The sequence below is a fragment of the Amblyomma mixtum genome, chromosome 3 (genome assembly GCF_055824585.1).
Source record: "Amblyomma mixtum isolate Tamu chromosome 3, ASM5582458v1, whole genome shotgun sequence".
NCBI classification, from domain to species: domain Eukaryota; kingdom Metazoa; phylum Arthropoda; class Arachnida; order Ixodida; family Ixodidae; genus Amblyomma; species Amblyomma mixtum.
Window position 1 is genome coordinate 41,903,097 of NC_143014.1, and position 26,313 is coordinate 41,929,409.

The 26,313-nt window shown below is 53.0% G+C and overlaps 1 protein-coding gene across 7 annotated transcripts in view; it reads left to right on the forward strand.

Annotated features, from left to right (window-relative positions):
* LOC149349882 (uncharacterized) overlaps positions 1 to 26,313 on the forward strand; it is a 68,036-nt gene that overhangs the window by 10,873 nt on the left and 30,850 nt on the right. For all 7 annotated transcript variants that reach the window (XM_089578865.1, XM_089578868.1, XM_089578867.1 and 4 more), the window contains exon 2: positions 25,683 to 25,771. In XM_089578865.1, coding sequence (XP_089434991.1) covers positions 25,683 to 25,771 — 89 coding nt within the window. The remainder of the gene's footprint in view (positions 1 to 25,682; positions 25,772 to 26,313) is intronic.

Consider the following 26,313-nt stretch of genomic DNA (forward strand, 5'->3'; position numbering starts at 1 on the left):
TGCGGCTCACCTGCGCGGCGCGGAAAAACCGCGCGCGATGTAAACAGCCCGCGTGCCGCCAAAGGGCGCGCGCGCGAGGTCGCCCACGTAACGGCGCGCTGCGCCGCGGGCGCTGCGTCTCTTTCCGGCGCGACGCGCCGCGGTGGTCGAGGTGTCAGGCAGGGGCCGCAAGTCGCGGCCAAGCGGCCCGGCATGCGTGAGCAGTAGCCGCAGTCGTACGCCGCCAAAGGGTCGCTCATTTACGACGCCCCCCTTGTTTTTGTTTTTATTTGTTTGTTTTTTCAATGAAAAAGTGCATTCTAGAGCTTGGACGGAAAAAATTCCCCCGCTTGGTCACTTTTTTCCCCGTCCGCACTCAGTTGGATAAAGGCGCAAGTTCGATCGGATAACAGTGAAGAGCTGTCATGTCTCCATATATGTGTGCACCGTATACGTGTTGCGTGCACCGCCGCGTATACGCAAGTAGATAGTTTACCCGCTGCTATCTAGGTAAGCTTGCAATACGAAGAAAAGGATGAAGCAGGAGAAGGATAGCCTAGACAGATTGCTGAGGCCTCTATGGGGCAATCGATAGGGATACATTTCTGCAGCAACTGCACCCAAATTTTCCTCCTCTCTTGCTGCTGCGTACAACCGGTGTCAAAAGTTTACGGACCACGCGAGCAACGACAAACGGGCTCAGCTCTTCCCGGCCATGGCGTGCAGCCTGGGCTTTTGTGCGGGATGATCAAAGTGTGCCGGTTATCTAACACAGGCCGTGCACCTAGCCGGTTGATGTCCTTCGTGACCACTGGCCCGTACACTTTTTGCGCCGGGCGTACTTCTATAGGTGTACGCGAAAGTAAAACTTATAAAAGTCACTCCTCGTGTCTACTGAAGCATCATCTCTAGTGCTCGCCATATATGCCCACTTGCGGTCTTTCTCCCAAGTTTTTGTTCTGTGAGTTGAAGGAATCTGTGAGATGAAGAGGCTTGCTTAAATAGCTTCTAGATACTGACCTATCGCAAAGTTGCCCTGCGGAACTAAGGTGCTTTTTTCCCTCCTTCTCTCTCTCTCGCAGGATACGCACTTCAATCACACTCTGCAAAAAGCTTTTGGGTGTGGGTGGGATGCTAAGTATGTACCTTGGGACAAATTCTGTGGCTCTAAAAGCGTGCGATGGGTTCCACACCTGACTGGTTGACTTGAGGAGTGAGAACGGCACACTTGTGGAAGCCGTCTCTTCACTTTGATTCGCGCACAGAAAAGTGAACTTCACAGGCGCTGTCGGGTGGTAATAAAAATAATTATGAGGGTCGGGACCATGCATATCGTTAGGTGAAAATAAAAACGAGATAAATCAACTTGCAGAGCAGCGAAAGTTTTTCCCGACCACATGTGACAATGCAGGCATCACCGGGTTGCATGCACTTAACCCTTTTGCCTCGCCGAGGGGCCAGCAGTTTAGAAAAGTACTACAGGGTAGCGGTTAGGGCTTCTCGGTGGAGCATAATAAGAGGCTTCCCTGTTCGTTCTCTTGTCACTTTCCTTTCCGCATTGCGCACCCCTTCTCATGTCAGAAAGGTTAAGCACCATTAATCGCTCAGCCGGGATAGTGCTCGGCGTCACTTTGTGCGTATAGCAGCAGTGTCCATCGTAATGTGTTCCGTGATCGAAGGCGAAGCCTGTGCATAGGAACATCGTTTCTCTCTGGTTACAGGCACTTTCCCATTTGCCCTTCGAATGCTCCACGTGGAGGTAGCATTGCTGCAGCTTTGATAATGTTTTTGGTATACTTGCATTGGGCACCAGCCTGTACCAGTGGTCAGAACGTATAAAGGACTGCAACTCTTGCGATTGGCTTCTTTCTTTCCTTTTCTTTTTTCAGTGAACCGTCATTGTTAGAAAGAGACTAATTGCATGCAGTTCATACGCAAAATTTGTTCTGTGCAGGCAAAACGGTCGAGCCAAGTTGAGCTTATATTCCACCTCGCTTAGCAAAGAAATTCCATAGATCGTGCATGCCACGTACTCGGAAACGGTCGACGGTGCAGTTTCTATCGCCGTTCCTTTTCACGTGACGTCTGGTATCGGCGGCGGTCGCGCAGAGAAGAAAACAAACGGAAAAATACAGCAACCCACGACTGTGCCGATCGGCGGATTTAAAGGCGGATACCTTCGCCTTGAGAAGGAAACCTCGCGGATTGCGACAGCGGGTAATTATAGCCCCGCGTTCGCTTCGATGCGTGCCGTACTGCAGCGAGCGCCGGCTCCTGTAAGAAGTCGCGTAACAGCCGCTCACGTGCACGCCCTTGGCGGCCTCGTGGCGGCGGCGACGTCCATGGGCACCGCTGCTTGTTTGCCGCCGAGTAGCCGCGGGCGCCCGCGAAGGCTGGCGGACGGAGCCTGGGAATGCGACACTCGTGAGAAGACGCCCGCGACGCGCTGCGCAGACCGCTAACCCAGCATGCCGGGTTATATATGAGGAGGAGGGAAAAGTGTCGCAATGCGCTCGACGCGTTGCGAGAGTGTGTTTGTTGCTTGGACACGCAATCCGTTGACCCTGCGCTCGTGTTGACGCGGTCGCTTTCTTCTTGTCCCCCCTTTTTATTTGTGTGTGTTTCGCTGCGTTGCGTTGCAGCTTGTTCGGCACGTGTCTCAAGTCAGAGCTGCTTCTATAGATCTGAGCGACGAATGCGCGCGCGCACTGCGCTGACAGCGGAGACGTCAACCAGAGATGAAAAGGCGCCGTCAAGAAACTACAAAATTCAGCCTGCATGGAGTCATGCATTCCTTTTCCGGTCTTGGGCTGTCCTCGTCATTCACTTACCGGACGGGGCGGTGGGAAGTCAGTGCTATCGCGCTACACTAGTGCGCGCCTGCCTCTGCGGGCGAGGAGTTTAGACGAAAGATGGCCGTAAAAGGGGCTATCGGTGAGGCCCTGAGCGCCGCCCAGCATCGTCGGCGACCCGTTTTCACTGGTTACAGAAACGTATCGCAGAACTGTTAGCTTTAGGTGCGGAAAGTAAGAAAAAGGCAGAATTCAGTACATCTGAAAGATTGCTACAGATTAGGCGACAAATTTATCCAGCCAGCTCTCACTCGCCTCCCGTCGACGGTCAATTGGATCTCGGCGCTACTCCAGAAGCGGCCGCTCGAGCGCCCACCCCCGCCGCGGAGGAGAGGCGCCGACGCCGTTCGCGGCTGATCGTCGAGCGGTCCCGAGCACGGCCTCTTCTGGGAACACGCGGCCGCGGAGCGCGTGCGCTCGCTGTAACGAATTTCGCAATAGCGAGAAGCACGGGCGCAACGTACGCTCTCTACTCGCACGAAAATGAATGAAGCCGCGCGGTTTCCAAGGGCGCGACTTCTCTTCGTGCGTCGCCCGGCGTCTCTGCTGTCGGGGATAAGGTCCCCTCTCGGCGAGCACTAATAAGGGGCCCAATTAGCGGAGCCCTCGGCGGGAGGAAGCGCCCCCAAGGCCGGGAAGGGGACCGGCGGGGAAGTGGGCCGCGGTGGCCTTCCTTCCGGACGCTGGCCACGGAGCGCGCGCGCTGCACTGACTGGCAGGTGCCGCGCGTAGCACGTAGTACGCACTACGTTACGCGCGCACGTCACCGATTGCCCGACATAAACGTAACGTCTCGAGGGAGTGCCGGAAAAAGGGGCCGGGCCTTTTCCGCCGCTGTGTGTGGTATATTGGCGCGGCTGCCTCCCTCTCAATTCTCTCCGCGTACAAGGGCGCGTAGCTCGCCGTGCCAACTCGAGGGTTACGAGACATGCGCAAAACTGTCTGTCACGACAAAACGTGGTGTAATATCGTTGCTGCCTGCCCTATGCGCAATCCCAAATATTTGCGCCTCGCTGCGGCTAACCAATCGAGGCCCTCACATTTCGCTTCTTGCGGACTTGGGCGGCAATGCAGGTAGCAGCACACCGGTCAGCACCTTATGGCGCTTTATCGCGTACCTATCCCGCCGGCGTTGTGCCGTTGCAAAGAACACCTGCAATCTGCTGTGTCGTATTCCTCGTGATCGCGCCTGTAGTGATTCGGGTGCTTGTATTTCGTTTGAGTGTAGTCCAGTATTGAAATTGTCTTTCCCCTCTGGGCTTCTCGAACAGTTCCCGAGGCACATCTTCCGTTCCGCAGCGCGCCTTGCTCGGAGGCTCGCGCGCCGTCGTTTTTCTTTAACTCGCGCACGGCGCCTCCAGCAGTCTGTGTCTTTTTGCAGCTCCTCTGTATACGTCACAGGCGCGCTCTATACGACAGAAGGACGCCCACATCGTTCGGAGGGACGCAGCCGCTGGGTTTGTCGGACCGGTTCGCTTTCGTTCTGGTTGTTCACAAACACCGACCTGTTTACCGAAACGATAAAGAGATGCCCAATGCCCGCTCCTCTTGCGCCCCGTGCCGATGAACTCTCTCTCTTCCGAGGAAGGGTTACTTGATAGCAGATGCATCTTTGGCTGCTGCATAACAAAGAAACATGCCTGCGGCGTGCCGGGTGAGCGTTTCTTGCTCGAGGGGTACACACGGGTTGCCTGAGGTGCATAGTATAAGCCCCCCCCCCCCCCCCCCCTCCCCCCCCGTGTACTGCGCATTGAGTGATTGAGTACACAACTACTATGCATGTGGACAAGCGTCGCATCTGCCTGCCACACATGCTGATCAGCTCTAGCGGACAACGGGGTTCCGTTCGTGAGCGAGGCACCCGCTACGCAATACCGGTGCTGCGCTCCACCATCGGCGACGCAGCATGAGCGCGCCGCATGGCTTGCATTTGAGGGAAAATTTGCGGGCCGCTCTGTAAGTACTTAGATGCGAAACCCATGTGCCGCGGGCGATAAAGAGGCGGCGGCGAGGTGCTTCCCCCGCTTGTGCGCCCGCGTGTGTCCCGCCGTGAACTTGGTTCTTTTCCGGGATCGCGGACTCTACAATTACAAACTCCGTCTCTTCCGGGTGTTTCCCAACCTACTTTCGGGACCATGTCCCACATGGGCGAACTTGGCACCCGCCGATGCGATGAGATATGCGCGTCCGAGATGGCGCGTACAAGCGCACCGCGGCCCCGGGGCTGCATCGATCATGGGAGAGGGAGGGAGGGAGTGAGGAGGCCAGTTTTACGCGCGCTCCTAGCTCCGCCGTTCCGCGCCGGTTTTCTAGCGGGCGCTTCCTTTTTTTCGTCTTTATTCTTTCCTCGCTCATGCTTGCCTCGTTTGCGGGGATGAATGCGCACTGATCGCGATTCTCTGCGTGCCCTGGGAGTCCCATAGCTGGTACGTGCAACGAGGTTTTGCTCCGGTAAAAAAAAAAAAAAAGTGAAAAAGGAAAGGAAGATGTGACGTCACTGAGCAGCACTGTGCTCCCGTCCTTTACTGGTCCTTTTCCGGGCGCTCCTTCCGCTTGGCACTGCCGTCGCTGTGCTGCAGCAGCTTCGTGCTCGCGCTGGTGCACCGGCGACAGTCGGAGGATATCGTCGCTAACGGATGTGCGGAGCGTGATACGACGGGCTGTCATTGACGCTTTGCGTCATCCGTCAAACGGTGACGCGTCATTGTGGGATTGCGGCGGCTCCTTTGACGCGTCCTTGGGTATTCAAACAGCGCAAAAGTAGGCGGGGAGACAGGAACGAGGCACAAGAACGGGCGCTGACCATGAATTTAGCTTTGCTTTTTATTTGTCATACCAACTCGCCCAAGCATCCGTTTTAACGTCTTTCATTTGATCGAGCACGATATCTTGGCCTGTGAGAGGGAAGTCTTGCGTTCATGAAGCGCTTGATAAAAAAAAAATAATCCGTTGGCAGTCATCGCCTGTCTCTGCGATTCTTATGGCTCGCTTCTGTAGTTACCAGTTTTTGCGCTATTTCTTCTAATATCTGACATTTACTAACTACACCGGACAAAGGTATGAATTTAGAGGTTTTCTGGACTGCAGTATAACTGCAGTGGAAAGTGTTGCTTGAGCAGAGCGAACCACACGTCTCTTGACGGCGTTATTGGCTCGAAATGACTCCGTAGCGTGGGAAGTGGGAATAAATTACACGAACGAGAACTCGCACTTTGTCTAGGTACGCGCCTTTGAATAAGCACAGGCCTTTGAACTTTTCCTGGCGCGATATGAAATTTGCTACCAGACCGAGGTTGCTTCTTTTTTTTTCTTTTTTCTTATGCAGATGTCTTGCGCTGTTTGACATAGTCGTCGTGAAGCTGTTAAAGGACTATGTTCGCCAGATTCTTGCTCTTGCGCTTTCTTCTTTCAAACGATGCGTTTTACACTGGTATGCATGGAGCACCCCGTGGTATTCGCGACCGCTAAATAATTTATGATTCAATTTCTTTTTGACGCTGCTTCGGTTTCATCAACCGAAAGATAGCTGTAACATGTAGTTGAACTTCAGGTCACGCATCATTTGATTTGATTTGATTTGATTTATTTGTTTCCTTTCTGATACAGAAAGAGGAGCAAGAGCAAAAGGCGGAACGCCTGACGGTGGCTCTTGCCCCGCATACAGTTTGGCACAAACAGTCATTTAACATAGCTTTACACAAAAAGTTCCACACCAAGGTCTTCGGGGGGAAATAAGAAAAAAGTCACAGCACTGAGGGAAAAAAAGGGTAAATAAATTATGCGAGAAAAAAAAAAGAAAAAAAACGCGTATGTAGCAAACAATAGACGCATCATCTTAAATCAGCATCATCTAACGCATCATATTAAAGAAGAAAGCGTGCATTAAAATTGGGTATACTCCTTTAACGCGTAAATCGCGAGCCCGCGGTCTCCTCCGATGCGTGCTACAGTGCAGCGAGTTAACTCGACGCACACACCCGGTGCACATCGCGTGCAGCAAAAGGTACGCATGCGCAGAATGAGGTGAGTGGAGAGCGGGCCGCGGTTCGATCGAGGCTTGAACCCGCCTTCACTGAGGCCCGGACCGTTGTCCGACAGGCGGGCAGCCAATCCCCTCTGCTTTCCCCAGTGGTGCGGGGAGAGGGATGATGCGATTGGGCGGCAGTACCGGCCGTGCTCGAATGCCGCCAACCAACGAGCGCTCTCCGCAAAGCGCGCATACAATCAGTCGGACGCGCAACCGATAAAAGCGCATCTGCGCGCACCTGCTGGAACCTTTCTGTTATTTTTTTTTTTTTTTTTTGCTCGCGTCTTTCATTGGCGAGTGAAGAAACGCGCAGGCTTATTCGGTGCCTGCAGGCCAGTTTCCCCTTTGTGCCCGCCTAATATTAGCGCTATCTATGCGTTCCGCTGTCCGGCACCGCGACTTCCTCCTTTTTTGTACACATTGCAATTGCAGGATGCGCTCTCTCCCCCGCCGTGTGCGCCCCCGTGTGTGGACTCGGAATAATTGGGACTCCTCTGTATCGGAACGAAGTGGACGTTCGTTTAGGGTGTAACTCCGCGGTATTGAAAAAAAAAAAAAACAGAACAAGAATGCTTTGATGACTAGCGAGAGACCGATTTAAAACATTATTCGTGTCTGTAATATCTAGCCTTATTGGCTGATATGATGATATGGTGCTTCGTTGTCCATGGTGAGCGAGGGATGATACAATGGTGTCTGTCCGCTAAAACTGAGCACAAGGCGCAGTGGAAAGAGCACGCAGTAAAAGGCGACCTCAGTGGTCTTTCCACATTTACACATGATTAGAAATGTATGTTCATATTTAAATCAGCTCGTGGGCAATTAAAGTGACGAGCAAAACAAGGCAAAAGGGTGCAGCTACATCATTCAATACTCAAGAGACGGATACAGTGACCAACTTTCCTAGCTTGTTTTCGGCGCAAGCAGCGTGGAAATCGCTGGGTCTTGCTTGTCTGTCAAGCTCAGTGCGAAAAATTGCATGTCTAGTTTTGTATCTCCCCCGTCTCTACAAGAGTATTGATTTCCGATGTCGTAGGCTCGAAATTTTATCCAATGCGCATCGTTTCTGGTGCCCCGCTTCCACATCGGATGGCTTCAAATGCCAGAAAGCGATTCCTTCCTTTTCTCTTCGTTTATTCCTCTAAACAGTCGTGAAACGAAACTGGTTGGCGCGCGCCAGGCTGTCAGTATCGACGAACAAGCGCGAGTTTATCGTGAAATTTTAAAACAAAGCGCGTTTCTACCCGACTGACCACAGAAGCAGTCCTCCGTAGCGGCGCCGTGCTGGATCAATTGAGGCGTCCCCTCTTGGCCGCGAAAATCACCAAGAGAGTGCTGCCGAAGGCTTACAAGGTCTTGAGTTGCGGTGGCATGTGTATAGCTGAGGCAGTGCACACCGCTTTCTCCCAGCTTCCAGATGTCGTCCGGGTTGTTCGTAAAGATTCGAAGGCGGGCTTCGCGACAATATAACAACTACGCATACGTCAGTGCAGCTGTAGTCACTGCATGGGAGCGCTGACCGTCGCCATTGGGCTATATCGAGGCGTATCGCCGGCTCTGCCACTAGGGTATCGTTCTCATGTAAGGGGTCAGGTTTCTGAATGCGTCCCGGCCGAGTCCACAGAATGTGAAAGCGATACAATGCGTGCCAGACATTCAAGGACGTTTTGCAAGAATGTTTGTCCCCGCTTAAAATTTTACTGCGGCAGGATTGCGGAAAGCCGAGTGTGCGCACTGTCATTCAAGAAGACGCCCGCCTGGTGTTCCGATGCCAGTGCACGTTTCAAGAAACTCGGGGTCGAATTTAACCCGCAGTCCATAACTACGCCGTGTCTCGTCAGTGGTTGGCAGGTGGGGTTAGAAAACCCCACCTATTAACTTCTAATGTACCTGTAAAACGCTCAGAACTGGTTGTTGTGCGACTTTCCACATCAGCATGCAGCGAACTGTGCATTAATTCGACAACCAAGGCGCGCGCGCTTCTCGTTTACGGCCGTCAAGACGCCTGGCGATGCGTGCTTATAAAGATTGCGCAAAGGTGCGCGGTTATCTGCCGAGGCCTCTATCGGCGAATAGCAAACAGGCTGCTCGAGATGCAAAACAAGGAAATCTGTCGCGGTGCAGCCGGCTCTCGGTCGGTTTGTTTTGCGTAAACACGCCGCGCGACAGTCAACAGGGGTCCCCGGTCGACAGCCCCGCGGCGGCATGCGCGTGCCAAGGTGCGAGGGAGCACTTCCCTTACCGTTTGCATAACACGCGTCTTTATGGCGCACCCCGTTCGATCGACCGCGCTTTGATTGGCGCCGCTCCAGTGGCAGAGGCGGCGGCGCGGACAGCGCAGCTCGCCGTGCGCGCGCTGGGAGCTTCGCCGTGGCGCGGACGCGAATGTATTTACCCGTACGAGCACGTGCCATTGTCAGGTGCTCCCCTGCGCGGACCGCCAATTTCGCTGAGCGCCGCTCGACGTCTTATCGCCGCCCCTTTTCGACGTCGGTATATGGCAGCTCGGCTCGACGGCGACGCGACTGGCGAGGGCGATGGATGGTGCGAAGGGGGGGGGGGGGGTGAGCTGACTTGGCCGCTCGCCAGGCGGCTCATCAGACTCGCAAGGATGGCCGCGAATTGCATTCAGCCGGGCGCGCATTGAAACAAAGGAGGCGGGGGAGGGGAGAAACCGTCCAAGCTAAAGTGCATCCGAGTAGAACGTCCATTTGTTCTTGCTTCGGCGTCGCGAGCTGTGCAGTCGTCGACGGAGTGTAGGCGAAGGAGCGTTCTCGTCTTTGTCCGAACGGATGGCCGCTGGTGGTTCGGGCACATTTGTCCTTGACCCCGGGTGCTCCGGATTCGCTGTTCGTGTTGATACAGCTGGGATGGAGATCGTATATGCAAGATCGCTGCTGTAGGCGAAGCTCTGAGAACCTGTTTAGAGAAAATCATTTGAGCGCATGCACGGGGAAGTGTTGCCAGGACTCTGGGGAGTACACTGAATGGAAGGGAGTAATTGCGGGGCGGTTGCAAAGGCCCTTAAGCCGTAATTAATAGTTGAAGGATGAATGAATACACAGATCTGAGTGCCGTCATTGCGCAAATATGAACACCTCGCCCAATGGAAAGCGGAGCTGCGAGTCGAAAAGGCCCATGTCTGCATTGAACGGTGACGACATCGGGTGACTGCGGACCGTGGAATTACCCGGCCATATTTCCCGCACAATTTTTGCGAAAGACAACGCACAGCATCTTCCAGGCCAACGAGAGAGCCGGAGATGAAAGTGGCAGGCATTGCACACCGGGTTGCGTCGCTTGCTGTCAAAATGCAATTTAGTCAGAATTCTATCTTCCGTGCGATGCGAGGTCGCAAGTAGTTCAGCGTCAGAAGTTGACGAAGCTCTGCTTTCGAATTATGTGGAATGGCCGCTTTCACCGGCAGTTGGAACATCCGCACGTGCTTCTGCTGTTGCGGTCGCACCGCGTAAATGCGTGCAGCACGTGCGATGTCTTGGAGGCAACGCGATGACACGTCGTCGTCGTGCACCGGACGATGAGAAATCGCTCGTGTGCAGTCGCCGCATCCGCTGGATGTAAAGGTTGAAATCAGTTCTCACAGCATAGTCCAGTTCACCCTCAGGCGAAATCATAAACACTGTTGAATGCAGCGTGAGACGCGATTCCGGAGTCATCGGTGTCTCCAGTTTCCCTGTAAACTGTGTCTGCACCGCAAGTGAATGGACCGGCATCGCATTAAAAGTACACTTTGTCGGTACGTGCTGAACGTGACAGACCGCGCACTGACCAAACGGTCCCGAAAATAACCTGTGACTCTCATGCGTGGCCCATATACTTTTTTTGCCTATATATTGTGCATACGTTTTGGCGTATTGTGCTGATACAGTTGAGCGTGTAATGGGTCGAGCTTCTCAAGACAGCCGCCGCGGTGGCTCAGTGGCTATGGCGCTCGGCTGCTGACCCGAAAGACGCAGGTTCGATCCCGGCCGCGGCGGTCAAATTTCGATGGAGGCGAAATTCTAGAGGCCTGTGTAATGTGCGATGTCAGTGCACGTCAAAGAACCCCAGGTGGTCGAAATTATTCCGGAGCCCTTAACTACGGCGTCTCTCATAGCCTGAGTCGCTTTGGGACGTTAAACCCCATACACCAAACCAAACCAGAGCTAGAGAGAGTTTACATAAATTAAGAAGATCAGGTCTCTACATCCCGAAATATCAAGGTCTTCAACTAAATAGTGCGGGCGGAGGTGAAAACGAGTTATTAAAAAAAATGGCGACCTTGTGATTCGTATGAAAGTGACACACCACTAGCGAAAGAGTGTCAGAGCCTCGATATACGAAGTGGAAATTTGAAACCCAAATTTTAATTTTTTTTTTGAACTATAGTCGACTTGGCTGATACAAAACAAAATATAAACCTGTGAGCTGCGCGATCGTATCGAATCGCCCTCCTGCAGTTCCTCGCTTTCATTGCATCAAGACGATGCAGCGCATACGCCACAACGTGCATAGCGCCAACGGGGCCAGCGACCCAGGCTCTGCATGCTTACTGCCTAGGGCGCGCCCGTACTGTGCAGACGTACCGCAGGAGGATGAGCGCGCCGCTTTTCAGCGTCGTTTTTGCGTTGAAAGCGGTGTAGCCGTCTCGCTTGTCTGTTTTGCCTTCTCACAAAGCTTCTTCACACAGCGAAACGGAGAAAAAGCTTGTCGCACCATCAGGGCCTTCGAGTGAATGGGGAACTAACAAAATACCGACGATTGGGGTGAGTTGGTGCATGTTGAATTGGACAGCGCTAAAGAGGACAATTTTTTGGTCGAAGGATGAGCTCGGAAGTAAGCCAGAAGCGCTCGGAAGATCTGAACGAGGAACGTTGTATACAAAGCAGCTTAGCTCTCCCACTTTTGCCTTACTTTCTTTACTCGCGGGTGGTATCCGCATCAGCACGGGCCCCAGAGTGCGAGTAATATATATATATATGATGAGACTTTTGGTGCACATTGGGGCAGAGAAGTGAGCGAGCAGCTGGTCACGTGAAAACTTTCTTTTAAGGCCAATAAATGAAGCTACGTAAATCGTAACTTCACGGAAACAGCACTACTAGCGGTTTTTCGAGGTGATCTAGAACTTTTGCATTGACGCTTTCTTCCTGAAGTCAATAATTAAAAAGTTAGCTAATTAAACTTAACTAATGAATTAACTTTGAAGAGCGAAAAAATACTGCAGACTAGGCCACGCGACTATGAACAACCCTGAGTTGGTTTCACTGGACTAGGACACTTCGCCTTTTTTAAAAGTTTGGTTACATTTAGCTGGGACACCCGGTATATAAGGACCACAGACGTAGTGGGTGTGTGTGTTAAAGGGGGGGGGGGGGGGGGGGGGGGAGTGAAGGGCAGTTTTTAATGGGTTCGCTGTCGTAGGCTCGAAAATATTTAGCTGGACGTCTTCCAAGTCGAAATGCCCCCGAAACCTCGTAGCGACCACTCCAACCATTCCGCGAAAGCAGCCACAAAAAACGCCGCCTTCAAACACAGAGCGCCGTCTTCAGTGCTGCTTTTCTGACACTTTTTAACTTATGAGGAACAACACGTCTCCCTGCGAAAACTGAGCATTCCAAGAGGCTTCGTTTCTCCCGGCTGTCAGCGGCTGGTGAACAAGCAAGCATTTTTCACCAGTGCGCCCAAATTTATCGCTCGCAAAAATCGTTGGCACGAAAGTTACGCAGCGGTCGGCTCTGCCGGAGAAAACCCCGCGAAGAACGAGCATGCCGTCTTGCGTCAGACGGTGAAGGCTGTGAGGAATCGACTAAGTAAAGACGAATTTTGTGCCTGTGGCCGCCAGTGTGTACACAAAACCGTTTTTGAAGCAACGCCCTACGACCTCATTTTGCTTTCTTCGTTTCTTCTTCAACGGATTAAAATTTTGCACCATTCGCTGGATATGTTGTTTTTAGCCTGGGAGGAATATATGACGCTTGATAAGATTTGTGTTCGCAGAAGCTGAAAAATGAAGCACGGTTTCCAACAAGTGAACATGAGGCGCCATAGTGCACTTGCGGGTTATTTCTGTCCTCGTTTTTCCTTTTGTGCCCCGAGGCATCCGTTAAACAAAGGGGGCCCGGCTGTTTTCCGCCTCTGTTTTTTGACGATCATAGTCATCGTCATCATTATCGACAACGTAAAATTTCAAACGGTTCATAAAGTGTTCCTTCGGCGGCCCGCTATATGCGCAAGCATTTATAAGGACCTTAATTCTTATTTATTTATGAATAGGCGACAGCTGCTTTAACCGTTGCTCAGCATTATCTCTAAGAGCTCCATGTAGCTGATGCCCCCCCCCCCCAGTGCCCGAACTGGTGACTTCATAGCTTCAAAAGGAGGAGGGAGGTGTGTCTACTTTGACAGGAGCAGCAAAACTCGCTCTGCTTCGAAGCTCTCTTTTTAAGCGGTCCTTCTTCGCGGGCACAAGTCGTGCATTCATAATCAGGGCAGCAGAATATCTCCAGCTCGTTCCCCTACGTGCCGGCCATTGTCTGTAAAGCAGTTTTTCATCATAACGAGTCCTAGAAATTGATGGACCCGAACAAGTCGCCATCCGTATACTGTTCGGGAAGCGTGTTCGAGAAATTGCCCATCATGAAGCGAAAGAAAAACGGGAACCTAAAGATTTAGTGCGGCGAAAATTGCCCCCATAACTGCTCAGCGCGTTCTAAATTGCTCCGAATCGCGTGCACGCTTTAATGAATGCCGTGCTTCGCTTCCTGCAACCTGCTTCCACCAGTTGGGTCACTTGGCCGGCCGTCATTCCGGGAGCTCGTCGTCCGGCCTTCCTTTCTTTTTTATTTTTCCGTACCAACGAGACGCAGCGGCGCGTCCTGACGCGCTTTGTCTTTCGTCCAGCGGCGCGTTGTCCGGCGTCATCTGCGCGGAGTGCCGCGGGGTCACCGGTCGCCGTCGTAGGTCACGCGGAAGTGACGGACGGCGGGCGAAATAATGCGCCCTGATTGGCGCTAATCCGGATGTGTGGTCGTCGCGAAATGGCTTCGCGGAAGGAGGCTCGCGTCGCGGCGGTGTACTGGCCTGCCGACGCCGCTGCGTCAGCGGCGCGGCGCGCACGGCGGCCGGGGGCTTTCCCGACCCACATCCGGCGGTCCCCCGCGCCTCCTTGTGGGCCACGGGCAACCGGAATCTTCGCCCTCCTCTGCGGCTCCTTGGCGGCATACTGCACGCACGCGACGTGCGCCCAGTCGTTTCCGGCGGCGTGTGCCCCTCGCGATGACTCTGTTGCATCGACTCCGTCGCGCGCCTGAAGAAACAAACCTCTTCTCAGTACTGCAGTTTGCTCGTTGTTTTGAGGGCTCACGACCGCCGCTGACGGGTGGAAACAATTTCGCGCGCCGGTCTTGGAAGGGGCGGGGTAAAGGGCGCGTTAGGAGCTTGCCCTCTTTATTTCGTCACTCGTCAAGGTCGCACGCGACAACCGAGACACCATTGCGATACTGAGAAAACTTGCTGCGTGGCAGCGTGCACGCGTCGCTCGCCTGTACTGCCCTGTATGCCTGAAGACAATCTTCCAGCGTGCCTTTCAACTTCTGCCACCGTCTTTTCACTTGCAGTGTGCGCTCTTTTGCGCTCTCAGGCTTGTCCCTTCTTGTACGGAAAACTGTCTGCTGCCGCACGAGCGTCTAGCCGGGGCGTTTTTTCCCGTGTATATTTTCTTTCCAAGTCCTGTTATTGGCTCGAAGGCTACCAGAGCAAAGTTTCTTTGAGGCGTCACCTGATGCCTTGAAAAGGCAAGCGAGGCCTCGCGAAAGAATCAGCGAGATGCCAATTTCAGGAACCTTAGTTGAAAAAACGCGGTGTATTTATTGCCTGCGCGCTTGGCGGTCGACTGAAACCCATTGCACTCGCTTTCAAAGGCTGCATGCGATAGTCGGTTGATCGTCGCCGCCCGCACTACGGAGCTCAGAATAATGATCACACCGTCACGTACCGTGGGCGTTATCGGGTTGGTGCGCGCTTTCAGTGGACGCTTACAACCAACAAGCGTATTGCCATTTTGTAAAGAAAATGAAAATCAATCAGAAAATCTTGAAATGTTGCATCCGCTCTTTATGAAGGTTGCAGACGGGTGCTTTCCCTCTCCTTTCGAGAACACTTGGGCACAGGCGTGCACTGGTTCAATTTCGAACTTGCTGTTGCGGGGCCAGCCGCTTGCTTTGGGCTTACCAGTGCGCACGATTTTGGAGCATGCAAGTTTTGAGATGAGCCTAATGTCATTGTGCAGTAGAAGTATATAAAGGAGTAATGGCGGTTTACTTTTTATATATAGTAAGTGATGGTTACGTGCGAACCATCAGTTTGTTACAGCGTCACATGATGCACTAAAGGTTTGGTTTATGGGGTTTTAACGTCCGAAAGCGACTCAGGCCATGAGGGACGCCGTAGTGGAGGGCTGCGGAAATTTCGACCACCTGGGGTTCCTTAACGTGCACTGACATCGCATAGTGCAATTTCGCCTCCATCCCCACATCTTTCGGGTCAGCAGCCGAGCGCCGTAACCACTGAGCTACCGCGGCGGCTGATGCAGCAAAGGACCCACCGACATTTATCTGCAGTTTCATTCTGACATGCCATCAGTATAGCGTCATTCCGTCGACCAAACCCCGTTTAAAGCGCTTTCATTCGCGGTCGTCAGAGTCCATGGAACTTCGTGATCGGCCATCGGTGCCAGGCAGAGCGGCCGTCAGCTATGGCTTTCAGGCTGCACCAAATTTTCAGACTAACACAGCGCGCCCTCCTTGCAGAGTGACTTGCCGCAGCGGAGCCCGGCGTCACGACTCCCCCTTTCGAGGCCGTCCGTCGAGGCGCGTGTGCCGGCAGTGCTCGGTGACGGCCGCTGCGTTGGACCATGCTGGAAAGCCTTTGATCTCGGCGTCTCTGGGAGAGCAGCGCGTGATCGGGGGTTTTTGTGCCCGTAGCTTCGCATAGGCGACCTTCCTTGACGAGCCGGGGTTAAGAGGCCTGACTTTGTGGCCGTCGTGCTCTGAGGTGGGCGGATTACATCCATCCGCCGTCAGGCGAGTGGCACGGGAAAGGCGCGCCCGAAGTGGGCTAAACGACGGACGAACTAAAGAATGTGTGTCAGCCATTGGCCCTGATCACCCGCTGCTTCGGACAGTGTGCGCCTGAGGCCACTGAAGTGAACGGCGTGGGACAAAAGCGTAGTTGGCTTGTTTCTTTTCGTACTCCATTTGTTGTGGGTATACGTTGGTGCATACGTTCGGGGGCAGTCGCGGCGACACACATATAAGCCTGATTTCCGTGGAAGCCACAGCTTGCGTCACGTCACTAATCAGGACTCGAGTTCACTGAAGCACGATTCGCGACCAGTTTACACCCGTGAGCTCGGCAGTTCTGATAGGCTAACATGCGACATCCAACGCGCCGTCCAATCCTGGACCGTCCTATAGCGTGCGAACGCGTTTGAGAATTCGGACCCTGATCTGCTCACGCTTGTCGTAGCTTTCTCAACTCTAGCAGATTTCATTGACACGGCACGAAGGAAGTCAAATAGACAGACGAAGTGCATCTGTGTGTCGGTCCGTAATCGCGCGCAAACACATTTCTACTCGAATCTCTGAGGCTGGGCTGCTCCACCATTCACTTCCAAACGGTGGTCGCGGAGTCACTTCCGGTCTTGACGTCACGATTTTGGATCGGCTGGCGGAAAAAATTTAAAGACCCATTTCCTCAGGAATAATTGCGTCTTTAGTTGCCGGAAAACATAAACGTAGCCAGAAAGAACTACAGAATCGATTTTTACGAATAAAAAATAATTGGGTGCAGTTGTCCGCAGTGACCATGAGTAGTTCGCGAAGCTTCAGTGATGAACATTGTTATTTCTGTGCATGTCTACGGCTTGCGTGCATGCTGCAGACTTTGAAGCGTCGTCTAATATGAAGCTATTTTGTCAACTTGTCCTGACAAGCACTTTCTTCTGCTGTCAATTTTTGCAGTCAGTCCGTATATATATGAATGAATTCTGAGCGGTCACCTTTTTCTATTCTCGCTACGAAATGCACTGCTCACAAGAACGCAAGTCGTCACCTTGAATAGCCTCTGATAACGCTTTTAATCAAGAAACTAAATTACTCGAGATATTTTGTTGACAGCGTTTAATTAGTTTAATGAGGAAGTACCCTTGAGTGGAGTTTCATGAGTGGAAGTTAATGAGGCAGTAAACGCTTGGATCTTGAGGCGGCCCCTTAGCAATTTGGCTGCAGCAAGTCCTGAATATTTACTTCGTTAGGCTCCAGCTAACACAGCTGATATCTGACAACAAAGAACCTAACGTATTCTTGAGGCGTGTTTTGCTTTGGGGGTACCGGTAAATCGTTTTCGTGGACAAGTCTTATTATGCTTACAGAACGTTCAAAAAAAAAAAAAAGTTTTCCTTTTTACGTTGAAGCCGAAAAACATGAAATACGTCACGCCATGTTGAACAGAGTGCGACGGATAGGTGTTTTCGGGCTCATGGCGACAGCAGGTTTATCGCACGAGCTCCGTCCGTAACAAAATTGTGGTACATTCACGGGGCTTTTTGCGTGTTGCTCCTGCTGTATTACGGTCCCCTGTGTGTATCAGCGTTGATTGGAGTCTTCTTTTTTGAGGCGGTCAGCAATGTCGTTGAGATGTTTTTTTTTTTCAGTTCCCGATAGGAAAAGACGCGGCCGTCTTGAGTTTGGTCAGTGCTTAATGGCGGAAACTTTAGCCGCGTCAACGGCACAGGTCGCCGAAGACGGGAGAAAAGCACGAGTTGACCCAATCATAGATCAGAGTCTTGAGAACGAAAGCAAAACAAAACAAAAAAAAACGGATGTGTGTGTGTGTGGGGGGGGGGGGGGGGGGGAGAGCAGACGTGTCCTCAACTGTCCCGAGGCATGGCTAGAATATGCGCTCACACTCAGAGAAAGGAGCACATGCGACTGCGGATACTTAATAGGATATGAATGTTCGTGCGTGCTTCAACGAGGTAAAAACAAACAAAAAGAAAGATGAAAGTAGCTCGCCTAGCGCGTGAACGTAGATCTCCAGAACTCTGCCGGATATGGTCGCAGTCCTACGTGCGCGATTCCCCATCAGGATTCTCAGCGAAGTTCCTGCTGGTCGCGCCAAACGAGTCCTCCTCGCAGAGCACTTCGCAGGGAGGGCAGTCCCCATTTGAGTTCCGTTACAGGCGGTGTCATGCACTGCTTACGCCAGGAACTTCATTCCATGGTCACACACTTCACTGAAGCTCTTTCGGTCTTTTATTTTCCTCGCAACCTTCGCGACAACGTCCGCGCCCGCCAGCGCATGACATGGCCGCTGTTTCTCGGGCGTCTCTTCTCCCCGTGGAAAATCCCTGGTCGTCTAGACTTTTTCTGTCGCATATCAGGAACCGGCTGCGCCACCACCTTTCCGCCGCTGCCCCAGCGGTGACGGAAAGGCAACGCGCCCACGCGTTGACTGCGCGACTTTGCTCTTGCCCACCCCGTCGCCCCCGCGTCGATAGCAAGGGGGGGGGGGGGGCAAAGGAAGAACTCCCCCGGTTCGCGCGGCGCGAGCGGTACTCCATCCGGCGACGCCTCCACGGGACCGCGTCTGAAGCTCGCCGTCGCCGACAATGCAAATTCCAGCGGCTCCTTTGTGCTTGTTTTCCGGGCGTAGATAGCTCGCCTTCTTTACGACCGTTTTTCGCTGACGTGCCCCTCCCGTCCTTCTTCCCCGTTGTCGTCTGCGCGGCGCGTGCCGATGGCTCCTGTCGGCGGTGCGAGCATCACCCCCCCCCCCCCCCCCCCCCCTTTTGGCATTCCGCAGCAAGCGTGCTCTGGCCTGCTGACGACAGGCTCGGGCACGCAAGAGTCGGGTACGGCCGCACCCGACGCATTGGCGTGCACTTCGCGCGACTCACTCGCTTCGGAACGCTCGAGTGATGATCGGCCCCGTGAAGCTTCCCTATGAGCTATTCCTAAGGGCAGTTTCGAGGACGTGTGCTTATCACTGAGGTGTGAAGACGTCCCGGCTGCTGGGCGCGTACGACGTCGCAGATAGCGCGCCGAGTCGGAGACGCTTTCCAGAGCACTCACGACACGACTCTCTTGAGGCGCCTGTGCGGTCCTCGGTCGCCGCTCGCGACTTCGTGTGACCCATGGACGGCGCCAGGACATTCGTGGCGGGGTGGCACGGAGGAGTAGGAGAGGAGGGGGACGGCACGATGCCTCTGCAGCACTGCTCTCCATAAAAATTAAATTCAGTGGCGGGAGCTTCGCATACCAGCGAGGGGGCCCAATGCGGGTTGCGCTATCTCAAACGTCCATCTCGTCAGGGCCTGAACGAAGCGCAAGGCAGATTTTTAGGGTGGCGACCGCCACCTTTCGCCTCCCCTCGGCGGCGTCACTGGTCGTGTCTGGGTCCTGATTCTCGGGGGTACGCACAACGGCAGTTAAAAGTTAGTGAAAGACTGGCGGACGCGTTTAGGCGGGGCAAAGATGAATGGAGGGCCAGTTAGTGGAACGTGTTCAAGCAGGTACGCGAGGTATAAAAAAAAAAAAAACAGAAACGCAACACGACACAGAGAAGTGCACGCGACAAAAGCTTGTGTTGTGTGCAGTTATCTGACTCGCAGTCGGTTTTTTTCTCTAGCTGGTGTGCCTGTCCTAACTCGAAGAGATAAGGAGCTGGACTTGCGGGTGCGAGGTCGCAACGGGATGGAGAAAGCATGCAGGGGCAAAATATGTGCCTCGGAACATTTCGCTCGCGTATTTTCTGCGCGTGCGTGCGTGCCTGCAAGCAGACCGCTGCCGATAAAAGGTACGAAGCATAGGGGCCATATTATCGTACAAAACTACAGGTATAACCGTGCATATTGCTCGCATGCACGTAGTTTTTACGAGCGCACGTATGCAAACGTGTTTCAGGTGCATTGGCCTTCCGATAACGCTGAGAGGTTCCTCTTTTCAATCGAAGAGCAGCCTGTCATCTTCCCTGACATTCATCGCTGACATTTTCGCCTTTCTCATCTTGCCGACGTCTCCGAGCGAGTGAGACGCCAGCACCCGAATTCGTTCCCGCTTTTATCCGCACGCAGAACAAAGGCGAAATAGGGCTTGTCCATGCTTAGATTAGCCACTTCGCTGTGTTCACAGAAGCGAGCGCGTACAGTTGTAGTCTTCGAGAGAGCTACGCAGTTGCGTGGAAGAGGAGAGTGCCAGGGAGGCTCACGGGGCAGCGGCGACAAGGACGTGCCGACGCAAGGCGGGCAGCGCTCACTTTTCGTCGCCTTTCTGCGCGCGGCGGCAACGTGCGCATTCCGGACGGCGAGCAGTCAACCGGCGGGGGCCCGTGGGAAGCCGGTCACCTGCGCGCGCGCTATCGTGCCGATGGCGACGCGCCGACGTCGCGGGCCGCATCTGCCGGACGGCGGCACCTCCCTTGCTTCTTTTTTTTTTCCCCTTCCGAAGCGGCGGCCGATGAACCAGGTGTGTGGGACACAAACACGCTGCCGCTTCCCTCCCCTCCTCCTCCACCCGTGCGTCCGCCGTCACCTGACGTCGCAGCGGCGGCGTTTCTGGCGACGCTCGCCTCCCGCGTCGCGCGTGTATACTCGCTGCAAAAGCGCCAGACATGGGCGACGTCGCGCTGAATGATTTCTCAGTTCTAGAGTAGTGTCACTCTCGGTTCTGCTGTAAGCTGCGCCTTTGATGTAGGTGGCTCAGCTTGCTTCGCCAGGTTGCGTACACGACTAATCTGTAACGGCTTTTGATTGGTTCGTTAAAGAGAGAGAGGGCTGATTTTTAAGGAGCGTAATTTATTTGGCGCCAACGGAAAGCCTGGTGTCCGAAGTACCCGACTCAGCAAAGGCCGTGTTAGAAGCCCCGTGGAACATTGTGAATCATATTTTTCTATCTGTGGACGCATCAGGGGAGGCTCTCCCCCCACCAATGCGGGAAGTTTTACATAGCTAGAAAACAGTGCCAGACTTAATATTTCGACAAAAAATGTCAAGCAGTACATATTGGTTCAAATGGGACCGCTCCCTCCAGGAGTCACCCATAAATCCGCCCCTGGGACGCATCTGTCTTTGCGTATCCCGAAGCCGAAAACCCGGCAAAATTGAGGAACCGAGAAGGAATGCGGAGCCAGCTCAGTTGTGGTGCTCGGCTGCGGACCTGAAGGACGCCGGTTCGATCCCGGCCGCGCCGGTCCCATTTCGATGGAGGCGAAATTCTAGAGGCCCGTGTACTGTGTGATGTCAGTGCACGTTCAAGAACCCCAGGTGGTCGAAATTTCCGGAGCCCGTCACTACGGCGTCCCTCATAAGCCTGGGTCGCTTGGGATGTTAAACCCCATAATACAAACCAGCAAGCAAGCAGCTTTGCGTTAAACAGCGCAGTTCTGGTGTTGACAGTGTATACATGTACGCTTGTACCCTTTTATCTGTGAATGCGTGCAAAAGTGTTGATGCGCGCCGCCATGATATAAGGGTTGCCGCTGTTCCTCCATCCAACTCCAACTCGAAGGCCACATATCGGCACACATTCTCTAACTATTATTAAACGCATCTTGGTTCTTCTTGAAATAAGTGTTGGGTATATTTAAATCGCTGCAGTATGTCGCGTCGTCTCGTTCTACGTGATTTTCAGTTCCGAATTAGCGTCAGATTTATCCGCTTAATCAGTAATATACCGTGCCCGATTCTGTCAGTAAAACGCAAGATGTTTTCATTTCTTTCGCCAGATACACTGGCTTCTCGACACAGATCTGTGGCGCAGATTATTCGGGCCTTGCGAAATAATTTCGCAGCTTGCGAGCTGCAACCTTCAAGTCGAGCTTGTGCAACTGGTCGCTGTGTATGCCCTCAAAAAAACAAAAAAAAAACTTATTTACTTATGCTCTATAGACTGTAGACCGTTATGGAAGCTTTTGTTAAGAGGTATAGAGTAGCCTAAGCGCGTGGGCGCTGCGTGTATTGGAAAGTGCTTAGGGTCTCATCCGTTTGTCAGATGGCGAAATTCGCTATGACGATTCGCGAACCCGATGGCGTTTGTTTCCGTTCACACTTCAGCTACAGCAGACTTGTGGTGCTCAAGCGTTGATGCGAATGCCTATCAATCGGCACATTTCAATTTGCATCTACCTTATACTGAAGTCATTCTTTACTGGGGTTTCGGTACGGTATTGAAAAGTGGTGACAGCTTATGCTAATGCGAGGAACATGAGAGGTGAGGAACGTGAGAGTATTTTTTTCTTAAGGTTAAAAGCTTTGAAAGGCTGAGGTAGCTGTCTAGTGTGTTTTTGGCGTATATTTTGATATGTCAGCATATAATATCTCTTTTAATACATCTTTCGCTTTCTCTCACACACGCGCGCACTCTCTCTCTCTTAATACTGTAAAGACGACGACGCTGTTCACTAGCGCAAATCAGTTTACTTATGTACGAAAGATGTAAATGGACAAAGTATGGAGTTATGTTGCTCTTAAGGCCTTCAATTACTAACTGCATGGTCAGAGACGTAGTATATATTGACAAGAGTCACATGTTCACAGCAGTATTCACAAAGACTACATCCCAGTTAATAGGCACTGGGGCTCACGCAAAGCACATGGCCATTCCTTTCAGAATATTTTCTTGCTACGGGCTGTAATGCAAACATTGTTGCAACGGCATCTGATGCGCGTATATACCCATGCAATATACACAAAGCACCGCCACTGGTCGTCCGCTACAGGACTTAATGCCTTCAAATGTTGCAGTCGTTGAACAAATTAAGCATCAAGCTTTTTCTGTCTTTTTTTATTGTTCTACGGTATGATGAGGTGATTTTTTTTTTCTTTTCATACAACGAGGCTTTCTTTTCCTTTACGTCCCTGCTTTTTACGCGAAAAGGTTGCAGAAGTAGTAGCTTTACCTGTATACCCTTCGAAACGTTGCTTCCAAGGGTAGTTCGCTCATTAAATAAAAACAATAACAGAAAAATTACGGGTGATCAGAGATCTGATGCGACACATCTGCGAAAGCAGTTGGATTCACTGCTCGATGATTATTTTGATGCTTTCACTCATAGCCTAGGCTTGACACACGCGACAGAATTTTTCTGGTGGTTGAAGGTGGACGGAGGTGGGTCGAGGGTGGCTGTGAGTGGGTGGGCAGCCTCCTAGCTAGGAGGATGGGGTTGGGAGGTAGGTGGCTGTTGGGTGGCGCTTCTGTGGGGCAGCTTGCTCTCGCTCTGCGTCAATTCGATTTCGCCGTCGCTTTTTCGTTCCGCTGCAGCGTGGGCATTGTTTAATGGGTGGAAGGTTGGTGTAACCTCTGTAGGGCAGAGTCGGGTGGGTGGGTGAAGGAACAGCAGATATGCAGAGCAGCCCGGTGCCGCGCCCGTCACGCGCGCAGCCGCGCTGGGAAAGACGCGAGGAAGCCGCCGCCGGAAAGGCAGCTCGTGTGTGGCGTGATTACGCGCTCAGGCATCGGAAGCCGACGCAGGGGTTTGGTCGTCTATCTCGCCGCCCCAGAAGAAGGAACAGTGGCGTGTGTCTCTGGAAAGTGTGACACTCCGCAGCCGAGGCACTGGCTTTGTTCGGCGCCCCGACCTGTTTGAATGGCGGCGGCCAGCGGTACGCGATAGCAACGCCGGCAGTAGTAGAGAAATTAACGGAGAGAGATGCAGCGGCCTTCTGGCGAAGGCAGGTTCGTCACTAGAGAATGCCGCGGCCCGAGTGTGTGTCGAAGCGTGTATACGTACGGAAGATAGGTGTCGCCTCTCCGTCTTGCCCCAGTTCTAATATGGTGGCCGGATTTCTCATTTGCACCTGTTTTGGCGGGATGGAGCGAATGGTCAAAGATAGAATGAAAACTAGCTGGGTCAGTCGGTCTGAAGTGAAATACCGCTTGAAACGAACTTCTGCGAAATCCCCGCCGAAACCCCATTGTGTTCAGTTCAAATCTGTTTCACTTGAACGAGCCACGAACCTCAGCACGCTATACAGCTTTCAGTTCAGCGAATATTTCCGGGAAGCATTTTGGGGGTCCATCATTCCGACAGACATGATGCGCTGAAGCGAAACTTTGGGAGCTGCAGTTCTGAAGCCGGGTAGCTTGCTTCGAAGCGCCCTACTTTCGCTTTCAAACCTTTGGGATTCCACATCTGCTGTAGGCGTGGCTATGCAGTAGCTTGAGCAGTGGCCGAACCATTGGGTAGCGCTTGCCTCCCTCTTCATCCCAAGAACAAGTCAAGGAAGAACATGTTATCGAAGGCTGGCACAGTAACTTCAAGAAACTGCACGCGCACTTTGGAAGTGCACGCATCACTGCGTATGCAGAAATTGAAGGCTTTTCCGTCTAGGGCCAGTGGACATTTGTACCAGAAACAATGCATTAAGGCGTAGACGAACTCACCCATCAGTTTACGAAGTTGGCAACGGCCAATGCAAGATGTCATCAAAAATTACCGCAGTTTGTCAAAAATACTAAGTACACGCCTGGAGTTTTCAGTGTTGTGAAATAGAAGCCTTCAGGAACCATTTGCATGCTTGGAAATTTGCTTCGATTAAAAAAAAAAAATGAGTAGGTGCGTGCATGCTCTCTTCAAGTCAGCGAAATTTCACTTCCTCGAATTTTTTTTTTTTAGGCCCCCTGAAGTTCGTTCGCCGAACACTAGCAAATATAGGCGCGCATAAGCGACCTGACCCCTTCCTTATTCTCCCTGGAACGCCACCGCGGCATAGCTGGGTGGTTGGCTCTCGGAGCACACCGCTCTAAAGTTCCACCAGCCTCCTATCTTATACCTCCAAAGTTTAAGTCTCGGAACTGCCTTTCTTCTAGACTTCCGTCTGTGGCCTGCTGGCCCCTCATGCATGGTTCACAAGGGCGCGCTCGCGCTCTGGTTCTATTGATGCGTTTTTGCCCTCGCGGTGGCAAAGGGTGAGCCTGCGAGCGGGGCCCTTTGGGCCGAGGCGCAGTCTGGGCCACGGTGCCCGGCAGTCGCCGCTGAGTCGGCGGGTCAGAATGCGCGCGCGGACCGCGGCCGGCGCCCTGGAGCGCGGCCAAGGCAGTGCTCCCAGGGGGGCGAGTCCTCGCGGTCGCCCGGGCTTCTTTGTTTACGCCTCCTGCGGCTATTTTCTCATCGCGGCGCCCACCCACGCGCGCTGCCGGACTGCACAGTCCGCGCGGCTCCGGCCGCTCGCGGCGTGGGCGTGAGAACGGCCGCCGCTCGCGCCAACTGCGGACGCTCCGGCGCCCGCTCCGACGCTGACGGAGCGTCGGAGCCTGCTGGCAGCTGCCTGCTCTCGCGTGTTTGCCGCTGAACAGACGGAAACCACGATGTCAGCCCCTTTGTTGGTTTTGTGAATCCGCACGCGGTTCCAGAAGGATGAGCAAGGGTGTCTCTGTAAATCGCTGTTTATAGGCCAGCCCCTAACTTTGACCACGAGGTGCCGGCTGCCTCAGAGGGCGTTCTGCGTGGCCACCGTGGTCAGAAACGCCGGGGGAACGTTCTCAGCGCTTAGGAATATGCACTTTCGTATGGATACCCACAGAATTAAACAATAGTGGGCGCCGAATAAAGGCCACCAGATGCGTCACGCGGAGGCCGTGACTCCGTTCGCCACCGCTGACGAGTTTGAGTACAGTTTGAAGATTAACGAAAATATTTTCCTTGATTGCGAAGTAGGTTTGCTCCTTTCTTGTTGACGTTACTGCGGGCTATCCGCAGCATTGTTTGACACCGCGACCTGTACCGCTGCGCCGGCGCGTGACAATTTCGTTCCTTGCTTTTTCCAGGTGGCCCGTCCAGAAGACGCAGGAGCACCTCATCCGGGTTTCCCACCTCATGACAGAGGACAGGATAGTCAACATTTCTAGGCATTACGGTGAGTTTGCGCGGCGCAACTACCTCTCCTGTGTTGCCGATCGGTTTTGCTCCGAAGCCCCGCTGTGCCTCTCACCCACGTGTCCTTGTTCCCAACACGACCGTTTAGTTTTCCCTGTTGGTTGATCTGACTTTCGTTTACTTTTTTCCACCCTGTATCACTGCTTGCAGTGACGAACTTGTACCGAAGGCATGGACACCAATAAGAGCGTGTCCGTGTGCTGTGTGGAGTTCAGCTTCCGTCCTTGTCATTTGCAGTAACTCGCCAAGAGTATTGTCAAACAAACGGCTTTAGGTAACATTAAATGGTGTTCCTTTCTTCGTCCCTCCTAGAGCGATTCGCAGTCAGCATCGTATCCAAGATGGAGATGGTCCGTTCATCTTCTCCCCAGTTCTAAATTATCTTACCTTTGCTCTTGGTCGGCTTACAATAGTTACCGAGGCCCCTCCCGAAGAAAAGCAAAAATCCTTGCTAAGTGCCTGGCCAATATGATGGACAGACAGCCCAAGAAATTGAAATATCAAGAGGGAATGAAAGATGTG